General features: G+C 41.0%; 1 protein-coding gene across 1 annotated transcript in view; it reads left to right on the top strand.

The window, feature by feature from the left end:
* Positions 1 to 17,437, top strand: part of AKAP6 (A-kinase anchoring protein 6) — a gene marked incomplete at its 3' end in the record, with an annotated part of 361,949 nt that overhangs the window by 100,909 nt on the left and 243,603 nt on the right. The window contains exon 3 of the mRNA XM_082853308.1: positions 1,338 to 3,104. Within this exon, the coding sequence (XP_082709434.1) occupies positions 1,338 to 3,104 (1,767 nt within the window). The remainder of the gene's footprint in view (positions 1 to 1,337; positions 3,105 to 17,437) is intronic.

Genomic DNA, 17,437 nt, shown 5'->3' with positions numbered 1-17,437 from the left:
GAAGATCCCACATGCCGCGGAGCGGCTGGGCCTGTGAGCCATGGCCGCTGAGCCTGCGCGTCCGGAGCCTGTGCTCCGCAACGGGAGAGGCCACAGCAGTGAGAGGTCCGCGTACCGCAAAAAAAAAAAAAAAAAAAAAAAAAAGAGTGAAGGGAGTAGGAGGTAAAGGCAAGGTAAAGGTCTGAAGGGAGAGAACAAAACAAACAAATGGCCCCCCAAACTTGATATAAGGTCCTGGAAAGGCCAGATCTTGGGATAACCTGGTTGAAATGATACAGGGTCCTGCTCACCCCATCCCTCCTCCAGGAGAGCAGAGATCTGGGGATATAGCCACCCTTTACTTTTCAGTTTCCTTCCTTCATCTCCTAAGGGGCTAGATTAGACCAGCTATCCTTCAGCCTGGTAGGCATGTAGGATTCCAGGGGTCCTTCTGCCCCAAACAAATCATCAAGTAAAAGTCTCCCCATTTGTTGTGTGATAACAGCAACTACGTTAGTAATGAGAAGAGAACCTGAATTATACAACTAAAGATTAAAAAATTAAAAACACTTACTTATAATACTATTTTTTAGCATAGGGGAATTTCACATCAGCTTACCTTGAAGGAAGGTGGGCACTTGGTATCTAGCACACACAAATGGAAATGGGGATGGGGGTGGAGGGTAGGGGAGAGTGCATACAGAGGGCGGGGATGGGGGCTAAGATGATATACTTTTGACTCATTAATTTTCTCCAGGATTTCCTGTGTTCACCTTTAAAAGGTGGGGACAAAGAGAAGTTGGCCTTGAACTATTTTTGTTATGTATGCAAATTCAGTAGTTTATCTTCTTGTGATTTGTGAATATATATTTAACACAACAGACTTACTATAATTAATTATTCTACTTTAAAATATTTACTGAGCATCTACTATGAGCTCGCCACTGTGGTAGGTGATGGGGTGATAAGCAAAAGAGACATCCATGGAGATTTCACTCTCATGTTATTTTGTTTTCAGAAATGTTATTACTTAAGGCATCACTTAAGAAATGCTTACTAAATGAAAAATGCACCATTTTAAAATAGAAAGTTAGGGTAAGAATGGTTATTTTTGGCTTGGCCTTGACCATTTCTATCAAGGCTCTGTTCTCCAGATTAAAGAAAAATCCTTAAATATTTAAGAACAGGATACTATATAAAGCAATATGATAATGAATATGCCTTTCTATATCTCAAACCAGAAGCAATTGAGATTGAAGCATTTTTGACCTTTATAGTGGCCTCTGCTGAGATTTCATGTGAGCAGCAGTTGAATATAATGTTGCCTTTACTGAAACCATTCCCGTTGTCTGTTTCAGGACCGGCTTGATGCTCTAACAGAAGTGGATGACTCAGGACAGTTAACTATCAAATGCTCTCAGAATTACTTGTCTCTGGATTGTGGCATTACTGCTTTCGAACTGTCTGACTACAGTCCAAGTGAGGATTTGCTCAGTGGCCTGGGTGATATGACCTCTAGCCAGGTCAAAACCCAACCCTTTGACTCTTGGAGCTACAGTGAAATGGAAAAGGAATTCCCTGAGCTTATCCGAAGCGTTGGGTTACTTACGGTGGCTCCTGACGCGGTCCCTTCCAACTGCAGCGAAGCAGTTAGTGAGGAGGCGTCTCAGGTGTCTCTTTCAGCAGATGACAGAGGTGGATGTGAGGAAGACAGTGCGGCCACAGCGGAGGAGCAGCCAGGCTTAACGCAGGGGCTGTCATCTTCAGGGGAAGCTCTGACAAATGCTGGACAACCCTCTTTGGAGACTGTGAAGCAAGAATCTGATTCCTCTTCCCAACTTGGGGCAAAGAATCAACAGCCTCTTCCTTGTGAAAATGCAACCCCCAAGCGATCCATCAGAGATTGCTTTAATTATAACGAGGACTCTCCCACACAGCCCACGTTGCCAAAAAGAGGGCTTTTCCTTAAAGAGGAGACTTTTAAGAATAATCTGAAAGGCGCTGGTGGCATGAAGCAGGTGGTTGATCTCAAGCCTGAGATGAGCAGGAGCGCGCCTTCCCTGGCGGACCCTCTTGACAGAGCTAAACTTTGCCTGGTGTTACAGTCGTCTCACCCCAACAGACCTTCTGCTGCCAGCTACTCACATGAGTGTTTGCACCAGGTGGGGGATGGGAATCTTGAAAACACAGTCACAAGTCACATTAAGGAGATCTCCTCCAGCCTGGGGAGGCTGAGTGACGGCCATAAAGAGAAACTTCGACTTAAAAAGCCTCACAAGACCGTAGAAGAGGTGCCTTCATGCCAGACACCTAAACGGGACCCCAGTTCAGGCAAGCAAGCCCAAAGCACTAGGAGCTCAGTAGTGCCGAATGGAATTCCTTCTAGCACTTCCAAGGCCATAGAGGGGCCAGAAACAGATTCTGCTTCCACATCTTCACTTGAGCCGTATAACCAGAGTAGTTGGAATGCCCAATTGCCGGTGCAGTCAGAAACATCCAGTTCACCACCTTTTAGTCCAAGCAGTGAGTCCTCTGCTGGCTCAGACAACGTCACGTCTGTGGTACCCCTTCTTTCAGAACACAAAAGCGAAAACAGCTACACCTCCTCCCCAAGTCACGCCACCAGGAACGGTCAGGTTGTGGAGGCCTGGTATGGCTCTGATGAGTACCTAGCACTGCCCTCTCACCTTAAGCAGACAGAAGTATTAGCTTTGAAGTTGGAAAACCTAACAAAGCTTCTGCCTCAGAAACCCAGGGGAGAAACCATTCAGAATATTGATGACTGGGAACTGTCTGAAATGAATTCAGATTCTGAGATCTATCCAACATACCATGTCAAGAAGAAGCACACAAGGCTAGGCAGGGTGTCTCCAAGCTCATCCAGTGATATAGCCTCTTCGCTCGGGGAGAGCATTGAATCTGGCCCCCTTAGTGACCTTCCTTCCGACGAGGAGTTGTGCATGCCTCTCTCTGGCATGAAAAAATACATTGATGAGAAGTCAGAGAGAGCTTCATCCTCTGAGAAAAATGAGAGCCATTCCACTACAAAGTCTGCTTTAATTCAGAAACTGATGCAAGATATTCAACACCAAGACAACTATGAAGCCATATGGGAAAAAATAGAGGTAAGGGTGGTCTTCTTAATCGGAATGATTTCTTACCTGATTTTTGGAAGTATTGCTGGGAAAAGGTGAACTCTTCCCCACCCCATGATAAAATGTGTTGCTATTTTTGATAAACATAACCGATTTTCTAAAGAAAGAAAGAAAAAAAAAACAGACGATGATCACTGAGTTGTAACAGTGGCATCACTAGGAACTGCCCTTGTCTGTGCCTTAGTTTGATGTGTCCCTGCTGGTATACATCTGTCTGTTGATATTGCTCAAACCTAACATGGCTCCTGATGAGTGGTGGACCCCCTTGAACGGAATACAAAATAAGGTAGAACAGTAGCTGTGCACACGCCAGTACCTCAGGAACACATGAATGGAAAGTTCCAGTTACCCTCAGTGCTTTTTTGATTTGTTGGTTCTAACCCCAGAATAGCTCTCACATCTCCAATATTAACTTCTTGTAGAAAAAGACCAGGTATTTCTAATTTATCAGGAATTTTTTTCTTCAGTCTTCCTCCTCTGGCTAATAACCATGCTACCTATACTCTGTACCATCTATGGGCTCTGAGATTGGGGAGTTGATATTTTGGGTAAATCTGTACTTTTAGAACAAATTGTTATGTGATGGAATCTTGAAGGACAGACATCAAAATTCTCAGAATTCAGCTCCTTAATGTAAGCTGTGATTTAAGATACTGGATAAAAGTATAGTACATATGGGTACATAAAACAAAGAGGGTAAAGCTAACAGCAATATATAATAATCGTAACATATATTAAGAATTGTTTACTAAGTATTTATGTGTCCAACCCTCACAGCAACCCTAATATTAACCCCATTTTACGTAGAGGAGACTGAGGCTGAGCGAGACCAGGTAGTCTGCTCTAGAACCCATACTATTAACTAAATGCTCCCATGCCTCTCCATTAGGAAGTGACTAGTATGTACTACATATAAATACTGTAGTATTGTAGAGAAGAAATAATATCAGTAGAGCTAGGATTTACCTGGGAAGTTCTTGTGAAATAATACACCTTCACCGGGGCTTTGAAGGATGTGCCAGGATTTAGAGAGAAGCAAGTGGGCATTTCAGGTAGAAGGAGCAAAAACCAAAATGCAGAGGTGGGTATTGGGAATGAGCATGGTATTGGGATCCACAGCTGTCTTGACTGGAAGGTCAGTGAGCAGAGAGCAAAAAAGTTTCCATACATTTAATAGACCTGGTAGCCGCAAGGCCCTGATGGCCAGACCAAGGCAATTAGGATTTGCTTACCAGGCATCCATGGTAACTTCTCTGAAAGGGACTGAGACTAGTTATACAACTAACAATAACTCATGCTCCTTGGGCTCTTATTTTGTGCTGGTTCAGTGCTAAGGACTTTACATGCCTTATTCTACTTAGGTCCTGGGAGGTAAGAACTTTTCCGATGAAGATGCTAAGGCAGACTGTGGTTAGGAAACTCGCTCAAGGCCTCACAGCTAGTGAGTGCAGAGTCAGAATTTGAACCCAGAGCCAGCACACTTAAAGCAGTGTGTGCCATGGCCTCCAATAGCCTTTCTGGAAGGCCTAATTGGCAATAACAGGAAAGATGGTCATGGCAGCCATGGCGGTGACCAGTGCAGAGATGCCTGTGGCAGCCAGTGTTAGGGGCTGCTGTGATGGGGGATGGGCGAATGGGGGCGCTGTTGATAAAGTGAACGGGATCCAGGAAACTGGTTCCAGCCCTTGCGCAGTCATTAAAGCCAGGAGTGGCCCACAGCTAATGCTGCTCCATTCTGGGCCTCGTTTCTTTTTTGTAAATAGAGATGTTTTAAGCAGATGATGGCTATTATACCAACTTCCAATGGAAGCATCCTTTTATTCCATAATTCTACAAAGATGAAGCTAAGTTATCAGTAGTGTAGTTTTAATAGAAGGGACTGGTGTAGTTTTAATAGAAGGAAACATTTGGATGGGTAGCCGCTTGAGGTGGAGGTGAGGCAGGTAATTTTTAAAAATACATGCACTGATATTGAGTATACGATGAAACTTTTAAGAGGAAATGTAGGCCGTTGGAAATACTGTCTTGGAGTTGGGATATGAAGTGAAACCTGAAAGGGGATTAAGCCCCTTCCTCAGCCCAACTTCCTTTCAATGCTTCAGGCAGGGGTGACTACAAATCCCCATGTCAGTTGACCTTGGGTATCACATTCTAGCTTTGACCTCCTCCATATAGTGACCCAGAAAATGTATTCAACCAGGAAAATATAATAAGAGAGGGTATTATTTAACATCTTCCTTGTATCAGGCAAATACATGGCACTTTATCTGAAGTAGTGCTCTCATAAGATTCTTAAAGCAACAGCCCTACAAGGTAGGTTTTATTATCTTACATTGGCCACTTCTCTTCCTCTCCAGTACTCCCACTCTGGTCCTAGCCACCATCACCTCCTGCCTGGATTACTGAGGTAGCCTCCTAACTGGTTTCCCTGCTTGCATTCTGCTCCCCTTACAGTCTATTCCCAACAAAGCAGGCAGAGTGATCCTTTTAAAACATAAATCAGGGATTTCCCTGGTGGTCCAGTGGTTAAGAATCCACCTTCCAACGCAGGGAATGCAGGTTCGATCTCTGTTCGGCTGGGGGGGCAACTAAGACCCCACATGTTGCGGGACAGCTAAGCCCGCATGCCACAACTACTGAGTCTGCGTGCTTCGATTAGAGAGCCCGCGTGCCGCAAACTGCAGAGCCCACACATTCTGGAGCCCGTGCGTCACAACTAAGACCCAACACAGCCAGAAAAACCAAAAACATAAATCAGATCATGTCACCCCTCTGCTCAAAACTCTGCAACAGCTCCCATGGCATTCAGAGATCCTACATGGGCTGGTCCCCTGATTTCCTCTCTGACTCATTTCCAACTGCTCTTCCCCATGCTCACTTCACTCCATTCCCACTGGACCCTTTGCCGTTCCTGGAACAAGCTGGGTACACCCCTGCCTTTCAGACCTTTGTCAGCTCCCTCTGGCTGCACATTCTCTGTCAGATGCATTTTTTTTCTAATTCCTCCACCTCCTGAGACTTGGTCAAATAATAATTTCTTAGGGAAGGTTACCCTGACCACCTTTTAAAAAGTGTGACCTGACTTCTTTTTCTTTTCTTCTACAGCTCTCACCATATTCTGTAATTTTATATCATTCTCTTATTTAGCATGTGTATTATTATTAATTTTTGTCTCCCCCTGCTAGACTGGGAGATCTGTGAAGGCAGACATTTTTATCTATGTAGCTTGCTAGTGAATCTCATGTACCTAGAACATTGCCTGCTACATAGTAGGTGCTCAATAAAGGTTGTTGGATGAAAGGATGAATGAGTCCCCATTTTAGAGTGGAGGAGAGGAGTTCAGAGAGATGAAATCACCTCTCCTAAGCTGCACAGCTAGTAAGTCATAGAGCCATGCTTCAAGCCCTATCTGCTTTGCTCTTCCCACTAGATAAAGTCTTGGGAATAGAAGAATTCCCTGAGAGACTGAGGATAGATGGAGAAGAGAAGAGGAGGACAACTGACTTTCAAGTTTTAGCCCAGTTACGAGGCAGGAGTAAGGAAGAGGCCTAGTTGTGGGGACCAAGAAGGAACAGGAAGGAACAGGATGTGTAGTATGATGAACACTAGCTTCATTCTTTGCAAAATGGAGATCAAGAAGAATAAGATTAAAGAAAAAAAAATAACCTTCAACCTTTAGATTTGTTTTAAAGAGTCAATGAGGACCTTAGAACTCGTCCTGAAAGACATGACTCCATTAGGTTGGACTCATTGGTACCAAGTTAATGGATGCATGACGTAGCTGATTCCTCTTCTCCCCAGAGATATAAATGTCTCCAAATGCTAGATTATGGTGTCCCAGCTATAGTTCAATGACTCAGCTGTTTGTTAACATTTTATCTCAGAGACATCTATAACCCAATTTAAAAACCCAATCTTTGGTGCCAGCTAAGAATGTCCTTGCACATAAATTATTTCAGGTTCAGTGCAGCAAATATTTGTCTGAGTGCGTGATCTTTGTAACTAGGCTATGTAAAATTGCAGTCTAGTCTGTGGTAGCAGCACAAAGACAGTCACCCTTGCTGCTGCCTAGAGGTAGAGCTGGGATGTAGTCAGTAATACCAGGTTAATGGGAATATAGAAGAGGTTTGGTCCTGGGATTAACTTGGCACTGATTTCTGCATTTCTTTTTCCAAGAGGTAAAATGGTCCAGATAGGATCCATCCTATCTTTCACCCTCATTTCGACCATATGTTGACACATCAATGATACCACACTGATGATGGCAGTCATTAAAGAAATATCATGTTGTCCTGTGTTCTCTTTTCCTTCTTCTTCCATTGTGGTAAAAATACGTAACATAAAATTTGCCTTCCTAACCATTTTTAAGTGTACAGTTCAGTAGTAAGTGTATTCATATTGTTGTGAAACAGATCTCCAGAACTTTTTCATCTTGCAAATCTGAAACTCCATACCAATTAGACACCTGCCCTTTCCCCCTCTGCTCCAGCCCCTGGTGGGCACAATTCTACTTTTTGTTTCTATGAATTTGACTACTTTACATGCCTCACATAATTGGAATCATATAGTATTTGTGTTTTTGTGACTGGTTTGTTTCACTTAGCATAATGTCCTCAAGATTCATCCATGTTGCAACATATGTCAGGATTTCCTTCCTTTTTCAGGGTGAATAATTCCACTGTATGTATATACCACATTTTGTTTACCCATTCATCTGTGGAGGGATATTGGACTTGCTTCCATTTCTTGGCTATGGTGAATAATGCTGTTATGAACGTAGGTGTGCAAATACCTCTTCAAGACCCTGCTTTCAATTCTGTGGGTATATACCCAGAAATTGGATAGGATTGCTGCTGGACCATATGGTAGTTGTACTTTTAATTTTTTGAGAAATCACCATACCCTTTTCCGTCATGGTTGCTCCATTTTACAATCCCAACAACAGTGCACAAGAGTTTCAGTTTCTCCATATCCTCATCAACAATTGTTATTTTCTGGGGTTTTTTTGGTTTTTTTTTTAAGATAGTAACCATCCTAATGGGTGTGAGGTAATATCTCATTATGATATTTTTTAACATCTTTATTGGAGTATAATTGATTTACAATGATGTGTTAGTTTCTGCTGTATAACAAAGTGAATCAGCTATACATATACATATATCCCCATATCTCTTCCCTCTTGTATCTCCCTCCCACCCTCCCTATCCCACCCCTCTAGGGGGTCACAGAGCACGGAGCTGATCTCCCTGTGCTATGCAGCTGCTTCCCACTAGCTATCTGTTTTACATTTGGATTTGGTAGTGTACATATGTCAATGCCACTCTCTCACTTCGTCCCAGCTTACCATTTCCCCTCCCCGTGTCCTCAAGTCCATTCTCTACGTCTGCGTCTTTATTCCTGTCCTGCTCCTAGGTTCTTCAGAACCACTTTCTTTTTTAGATTCCATATATATGTGTTAGCATACGGTATTTGTTTTTCTCTTTCTGACTCACTTCACTCTGTATGACAGTCTCTAGGTGCATCCACCTCACTACAAATAACTCAGTTTCGTTTCCTCTTATGGCTGAGTAATGTTCCATTGTATGTATGTATGTGCCACATCTTCTTTATCCGTTCGTGTGTCGATGGACACTTAGGTTGCTTCCACGTCCTGGCTATTGTCAGTAGAGCTGCAGTGAACATTGTGGCACATCACTCTTTTGAATTATCTCATTATGATTTTGATTTGCGTTTCTCTGATGATTAGTGATGTTGAACATCTTTACATATGCTTGTTGGCCATTTGTATATCCTCTTTGGAAGAATGTCTATTCAAGTATGTTGTCCACTTTTTAAATTGGGTTATTTGATTTTTTTGTTGTTGAGTTGTAGGAGTTCTTTATATTCTGGATCTTAACCTTTTATTATATATTTGATTTGCAAACATTTTCTCCCATTCCTTTTCACTCTGTTGATTGGGCCCTTTGATGCACAAAATTTTTAAAGGATGATGTGGCCCCATTTGTCTCTTTTTGCTTTTGTTGGCTGTGCTTTTGGTGTCATATCCAAGAAATCATTGCCAAGACCCATGTCATGAGGCTTTTATTTTATGTTTTCTTTTAGGAGTTTTACAGTTTACGTCTTAGGTTTAAGTCTTTGAGTTATTTTGTATTTTCTCTCAGTGTGATTACCTCTCGTGCTTTAAAGATCTCACCCCTAGCTTCTTTGTGTGGTAGGACACAACTTCAAGAGACAAGATTCGTCTTTAGAAAAACACTTGGGAGTCACTCTTTTTAAAAAGTCCTGTCTGCCATTCTTTACTTGATTTGAAACAAAGCTGTATTTTTCTTTATTTGTCCCCAGAGTAACTTATAATCAAGGTCTGCTGTAAATTTAATTCTCACCTGCCTTTGATGTTTCTTTTATACCAACCACATAGCAGTTTTCCTAGAGTTGGTGGAGTGGTAGTCTGCATTTGGTGTTTATAATGATCTCTTAAGAGCATCCTATCAGATAGGAAGCATTTTAAGGTTATTGGATTCCACTGTTCTTCACTGGCATTTCGTTTTGTATGTGCCTTTCCCTTATGCTAACCTTTTCCCTCACAGTTGCTAGTCTTCCTCCTATATCTGAATTCTCTCTCTTCCTTATATCTTCTCTCCTATTCTTTTTCTTTACTATTTTTCTGGAATATATAGTTTTCACTCTCTGGCACCTATTTTCCCTTTTAATTTCCTTCCCCAAGAGTATCTTCTACTTTCTTCCTCTGATGTTGTCGTAGAGATTCTCAGATTCTGAATATGAGAGGAGACTGTGAGTTGGCTCTTCATCACCATTTGAGCTTGAACCCTTGATCTTCTCAGTACATTTCTTAGTCTTAGAAATATGTATCCAGAGGGTTGAGGAACTGTTTAGATGCAAGAATAAACAATTCAGTTTAAATATCAAGGAAGAAGCTACATTTTTAAAGAGTTGGGAAGGCTCAGCTTTGTAATTAAAATTGGAAGATTCAGGAGTCCTAAAAGATCACAAATTGAACATGAATTGATAGTACAGATTATTATTCAACAAGCGGTGTTAGTAGCAGAATGCTGTAGGAACTCTGAACATTCTTCTTTATGCTACGCACAATCTAAAATTTTGTTTTAAATTCTGGACTGAGAATTTGAAAGAGATAGGACAACATAATTCTAGGCTCTGTTTATTAAATAAGATAATATTTGATAAGTCTCAAGTGGAAAGTTACACAATGGGAGAGCAGAGGAAGGAAGATAACAAGTGTACCTAGACCAAGCATCACGGAAGGTGGACTACTTGAGCTGGGCCTTGAATAATGAGTAGAATTTAGGAGAGATGAGAAGGCAGAATGTTAGTGACAGAAGCTTTGGTATAAGCTAAGATTGAGGGCAAGAATATTTAAGGTATATTTGGGAAATAGTAAAGGGTGTAGGCTAAACTGCTATAAACAAAGAGATCCCCAGCTACATAACAAGAGGTAGGCAGACAACCCAGGGAAGATAGAGGCCATCTAGGGATTCAGGTGCTTTCCCCCTGTTGCTCTCGTACTATGGTGCACAAATGCTGTATCTGTGTTCCATCTCACCAGAAGGGGAACGTGGAGAGCACCCAGCTTTCTTCTCACAGACAGGACTTGGAAGTTGTACACATTTCTTCCGTTCACATCCCATTGGTCCAGGCTTTGTCATATGGCATCACCTAACTGCAAAGGAGTTTGGGAAATTAGCCTCTAGGCTATGAACTTTAGGAGGGAGATGTTCTCTTAAACCAATTGCTGGTTAGAATAGAGTTAGTTGAAGGGAAGGGGAATATAAAGTTAGAAAGAAAGGACCAAAATATGAACTTTGAATTCCAAGTGTTTACATAGCACAGACACAAAATAAATACCTGTCTAATGAATGCATGAATCAATGAATAAGTGAGTGAGTGAATGTATCATTCAGATTGAACTTTTTCCTTTAGACCAGGAGTTACAAACTAAAATGACTCTAAAAGGGGCAGACAGATAATATAAATGAGTCATACAGCCGGGTGGAAGTGGGGAGTGAAAGAGACTAACGGAGGGTAAGTGCCATGTCTAGAGGGCAGCAAACTGCTCAGTTCCAAGTGATTGTTGCACGGGAGTGTGGGCCCTGTGTGGCAAGATCTTGCAATTTTTAAAAAGAAGTAGCAAATCTGGGTTTTATGTGACATCTCCCAATTTGTTAATTTTGGGTCTGAACAATTTAAAAACGGGCCAAATAAAACACATCCATAGGATAGGTTTAGCCTTCAAGTCACTAATTTGCAATCTTTCTGAAGAGGAGACATTAGTTAAAATTTTTGGCTCAGATGTTTGGTAGTTTAAGGTTAATCTGGCCCTGGTGTGCTGGATACAGCTCCAGTGAAGTGGTTCTTGATTGTGACTGCACGTTATAATCACCGGGGTGCTTTGAAAAAAAAATTCCAATTTCAGCCTCCACCCAGAGCTATTAAATCAGACTCTTGAGGAATAGGTATTTTTTAAAGCTCCTTCATGCATTTCTGACATACAGTCAAGGTTGGTAGCTAATGCTCTAAGACTAATTTTGAAGGTTATTGCTAAAAGGGTCTGAACTGTGGTTTTGGAAGCCAACTAAGGAAAATAAAGAAACAGAGGTGGGAGATGTTATAAAAGAGAAATCAGTACAATTTTGTGGCTTTTAAAAAATGAGATAGTGGAGGAAGGGGGTCAAAAGAGTTGAGATTTCAAGCTGAGGTTTGGGGCAGGGAGATGTAAGGACTTTAATAAATGGTTCCAAGGGACATAAGAAATTAAGATAGAAGAAACTGATGATGAAGAAATTCATCATCAGTTGATGAACGGAGCAAAGGTAAATGTTATCTTATATGCAAATGCTGTGGCCAAATCCAAGTTGAGAATTCTCAATTAATAACATTAAAATATAAAGCTGCACGGTTCTTTTTAAGGGTAATATTGTATATATTTGTGTATAATTTATTTGTTGCAATGCCAGTAATGAATTAACATTACTAATGGATTTGTTGGGAGTATGTCAAGGTCATTGCTCAAGGCTGCTGGAGAAGAACCATAGGGATCCAAAGCAAATATCTTCCTGGTTAACCCAGTAGGAATGTTTCAATCCTGCGTCAGTTTGGTTTCTGCAGAGCCTTAGCTGGGTCTCGAGCCTTTATCAATGATGATTTAGCACCACCGTGAGGCTGCATCCAGTCAGTGCGTCTCGTTTTTAACTTCTGAAATGTATACGGAAGGTGCAGTTTTTTGTTTGCAGTTTTAAACATTAAGATGAAAATAGTTCTTTGTTATTTTCTTGGTGTGAAAAAGTTATGATTAAATTACATTTTGTTGTGTCAAGATGATGAAAGTTCCTAACTGCATTTGACAGCAAATATTTCTATGATGATGAAAATCAAAAGAAGAATAAATTCAGTGTTGTATTTTTAAATTCAACTAAAATTATTATTAGGATATTAGTGAATTCTTCTCTATCCTTAAGCCTAAAGTAATGACTCTGTATTAGCAGTAGGATGTTTTATAAAGGTAGCAATTAAAAAAACAAACAAAACCTTGACATATATTGCCTACTTATAACATGTCAGGCAAGATGCTAAGAGTTTTATTCATTTAACACATTTAATTCTCAAGAAAAAAAAAGTCCTTCTTTGATGAAGACACTTTTATTATATCCTCATTTTGCCAATGAGGACACAGATATTATACATAGAGAAGTTAGTAATTTACTTGAGGGTACAAGACTTAAAAGCAGTAACTTTGGACTCAATTCACAGCCCCCTACTGTTTAATTATGAAAACTTGAATAAGTTGCTGAAAGTTTACTGTTTAAATCTCCTAGTCTTTAAAATGGGATATTAATTATGTTTGTTACGCCATTGCACAGATTATTGTATGAAATTACAAAGAGCAACAACAGTTCATTGTCAACTCTAAAGGCTACATAAATACTAGTCTTATCATTATTGTGACTTTTCCTATGAATTCAGGGCATAGCATCAACAATAATAGAAAGAACTAGAATAAGAATCTTAATTCTGCCCCTATGTAGCACTGTGACCTTGGAAACTTAACTCCCAAGCTTCAGTTTCGAAAAATAAACATTAGTAAAGAAATTGAATTAGCTGACCTGTTAAGATACCTCTCAGTTCTGAAATTTTATAAGAGACTAAGAGGCATAACTAAGAGATGCAGCCAGTTCTCTGCAAAATATTCACTGGAACATATCACTTCAACATGGAATTTCTTTCTGTTCCATGGAATTCTGGGTGAATCTCCCTTAGAAGACCGTAGTGGTAAGTGAGTGTGAGGCTATGGCATTAGTGAGCCTGGAGGTATGCAACTATTCATGCTGCATTCCCAGCACTGTAATGTGAGAAGAACCAGACATCCTAGAGGAATTTGGGGCCTGGCTAGTGTTTGCTAGATGCCAAGAGATCAGGGACAATGGTGAACAGCACACAAGTGAGTAACCCAGTAAGAATTAGATATGAATTAGCCCGAATTTATAGCAAGTAAGGTCAGCTAAATGGAGCAGATTGGAAACATTCATCTTGGCAGATTTGCCGTTGTGATGTCTTAAAATTAACTGTCAGCACTGCTGTTTGTGCTCTGTTCTGACAGTATGGGGGCAGATCGTTCCAAGAGTGTGGGTTCTGTGTCCGGCTCACTCATGATGTCAGATCATGTCTGAGCCTCTTGATCTCATTCTATAAAGATGATTGGCCTGAGATTTGCATGGTGAATAAGCAACTTTACCCAGGAAAGGTGCTGCCTGTATGCTGAGGCCCAGGTGCTTTCCATCTGTCAGGTAAATGAGGTTCTGTGTATTATCACCTATGTTACCTTGAGCAAGTGACTTGATCTCTCTCGCCCCAGTTTCCTCCCTTGCAAAATAGGGTTAAAAGTGTATCTTCCACATAGAGTTTTTTTTTTTTTTTGGACCATTAAATGTGTAAAGAGCTTAGAATAGTACCTGGCATGTAGTAAACATTCAATAAATGTTAGCTCTTGTGGTTGTTATTATTACTATTATGGGAGGGGAGGGGTGAGGCCTCAGCAGCTCTTTGTATGTAGATGGCTCTGGCCTTTTGGGATCAAATGCTACCACCCTATTTTCTCCTCCTACCTTCAGGCATCTTGGTCATTATGAAGCTTCAACCTCCTACTCACCCCCAACCCACAATGGTTAAGGCCGCCTGTCCTCCTTCCTGGGACCTGTGATAGTCACCCTAGACTCCTGCATCCCTCTTCCCTGTGAGACTCTGGGCCTTCTGCCTTGACAGATGATTCTTATGTTGTGTTAGAGATAATTTAATCCTCTAACTGGCCCAATAATTTTAGTTAATGCACTTCTCTGACATCTTAGAAAGTTTATGTAGGGGAATTTATGCTATGAATGTGTGTTCAGATAAACACAAACAACCTTCTAGTTTATAATGTCACACAACAACTTATAAATAATATGTACTTATTTATGTATAATTTGTATTTATACATATTTATAATATGTATTTATAATTATGTACTTATAAATAGTAGTTCCCACAGCACTCTAACCAGAGGAATCTCATTACAGCGTATTATGGGAAGAAAAAGGAAGGGACTACAATAAGTTTACAATTGCCCCTGAGACCCCTGACCCCTGGAAAAATTAAGCAAGTGTGTTGAAAAGGTAGCACTAGGTTGGGATCATTTGCTGGGAGATGAGCATTGAAGCTGCGTCTTGAAGGACAGATATGGTGAGAGGAGTAGAAGACATTGGGAAGGTATGTGGAAGTCACCAAAGATCAGTTCCCTGTGTAACTAAAAGAGAACAGGTAAATCATCTGAACATCCCTGGCTTTGAAGGAGGCTCTATATGCCAGAACCACAGATGGTAACAGTAAGAAAGGCATGAGAAATTGTCCACCTTAATTCCTTCATTTTACAGCTAGAACATGCCTCTCTCAGGAGTGCTTCCTATTAGCACATCCTATTTTCTGGTTATACCAGATTTTGCAAAAAGCTTGTCACAAAGGGGCAGCAAGTACTTTTTTTTTTTTTTTTCAAGATCAACATGAATGTGTTCCTAGTGTGCCTCAGCTGTTGGCTTTTTATCTTTGTTGCCCTGATGGACTTTGAAGCAGATTTCCCTTCTCTGAATTTGGTGTATGTTTCACAGTTTAATTTAGGGACACAGCCAGTGTCGAGAACCACTGAGACAGACACAGAATGAGGGACTGGGGTGAATGAATAAAATTGAGTGCATTGCACTGTGGGGCCTCAATCCGTAGAAGACACAGCAGATAGGCCCCTACACACTGTTCCTAGGTTCTCTCCATGCCCATGGTCTCCAGCACCACCTGTATGTTGCTTTCTCCAACCTGGATCTTGCTCCACACCTCAGAAGCCAAACTCATGGTATCTAATACCATGTTTATCATATACCTGCAAATTACTTCTTCCTTCTGAATATCTTATTGCTTCTTTCAGAGAATAGTACCTCCAACGAAAATTGAAAGCTGGCAGTCATCTCAGATTGTAACAAATTTCTCAAGTTTTTGAATCCATCACATTCAACTGGTCCTGTCCACTTTAACTTCTGTCTCTCTCTGCAGTCTTGCATGTTCTCTCCATGTCCACTGCTGCTACTCAGTCTAGCCCTCACCAACTTTTTCATGCAGTAGTGTAGCAGCCTTTTTACTGGCTTTTCTGATCTCAGCCTAACACCTGGCAATCCACTCTCCACACTGCAGTCAGAGCAAGTCTTCTCAGATGCTAATCAGATTCTCCCTCTCTTCTGCTTCAGACCTGCAGTGACCACCCCCATCGTTCTTAGGATAAAGTCCTAACTCCGGAGCGAGGTGTAGATGCCTGGCTCTTGGCCAGACTCTCCAACCTCATTTCTCAGTTTCCCTATTTGCCTCCAGAGCGTTAGCCATCAGCTACTTAGATTTCTCAGAATGAACTGTTCTCTACTGGATTTTATCTGCCAAGAATGTTCTCTGTTCCTCTCAGTGCCCTCTATTCTTTTTCAGCTGGTCCAGTGCCACCCAATCTAGATACTATACCCAATTAGGTAAACCAACAGTACTCTGGAATTTTACATTATTCTTTAAAACTCTAATTCTGTCCTCTTTTTTGAACTCTAGAAATTTTGTTCAAAAGATGTCCACAAAAACTTTAAAGTGAACAATTAGAGTTCTATACTTAAGGACACAGCACCTGCATTCTTCTGCCTCAGCTACCAACTGGCTGCCTGTTACCAATCAAGTAGTTAACCTTTCTGAACCTCGGTTTCCTCACCTGTAAGATGGGGGCATTGAACTAGATGGGATGTAAGGGCCTTTTGAAGATCAGGTCTGTGCTTCTAATCTGCATGGGAATGCTTCTCCTTTTCAAGCAGATGTATTTAGTAAATGCTGTTTTCTATCTTCTTGGTTCCAATGAGAGTGCAGTAGCTGAGTTGTTACCCTTTACTGACTCACCACCCTGAACTTCTCTGGTAGGAAGTTGGTTATTTTTTTGCTCATTCAATGTGATAAACTCTCCGCATTGAGTTCCATTTTTTTCTAAAAGTATAACTTTGTTATTACTGAAGAACTGTATGTCCCCTAGAGAAAATTTAGAATATTTAGATAAATAAGACTCAACAATCACAAGTAATCTTTTTAATAATTTTAGTATCTACAAACACTCCCATCTTGCTACATGCATTCTTTTTCCAGTTATTAGATTTACAAGGAGGTTTTACTAATCAGGAAAGTATTTATATCTAAACACAAGATTATAACAACATTTCAGCTCTGTACTTCAGTGTCAAGGAGACAGCCCTTTTCATTGAAACTGTATGGACATGTGAGGAAATGTTGTTTGTTAAAAGTGATTGATTCGCTCCAATAATCAATTGTTGGGGGAGACTTTGAGCTATAGAAAAAAGAGAGAAGGAAGAGGAGAGGAAGGGAGGGGAGTGAAAGAAAGGAGAGAGGAGGGAAGAACAAGGGAGTGAAGGGACTAGGGGGAGAGGAAAGAGAAGGAAAAGGCAAAAGAGAACAGTAGTCAAGAAAGAAAGGAGAAAAGGAGGATGGAAGAGAGCGCAGAGTAGGGAGAATTACCTAAAACACAGGCGGCAGTGATGGGAACGTGGAAGTCGTGTGGCACAGGCTGTGCTTCTCACAGAGGCTTGGGAAGTAAGAATGGACAACAGTGGATGTTTCTGTCCTTTGTTTTTCTCTGTGAACCTCAGGGTGAGTCTGCTGAGAAAGATGGTGTGGTGTAGCAGTTCAGAGCTTGAGCCCTGGAGCAAAACTAC

Source organism: Leucopleurus acutus, assembly GCF_964270905.1.
Source record: "Leucopleurus acutus genome assembly, chromosome: 1".
In the NCBI taxonomy this organism is placed as follows: Eukaryota; Metazoa; Chordata; class Mammalia; order Artiodactyla; family Delphinidae; genus Leucopleurus; species Leucopleurus acutus.
Note: the sequence above shows the minus strand (reverse complement) of the source record. Positions and strands in the feature narration are given on the sequence as shown.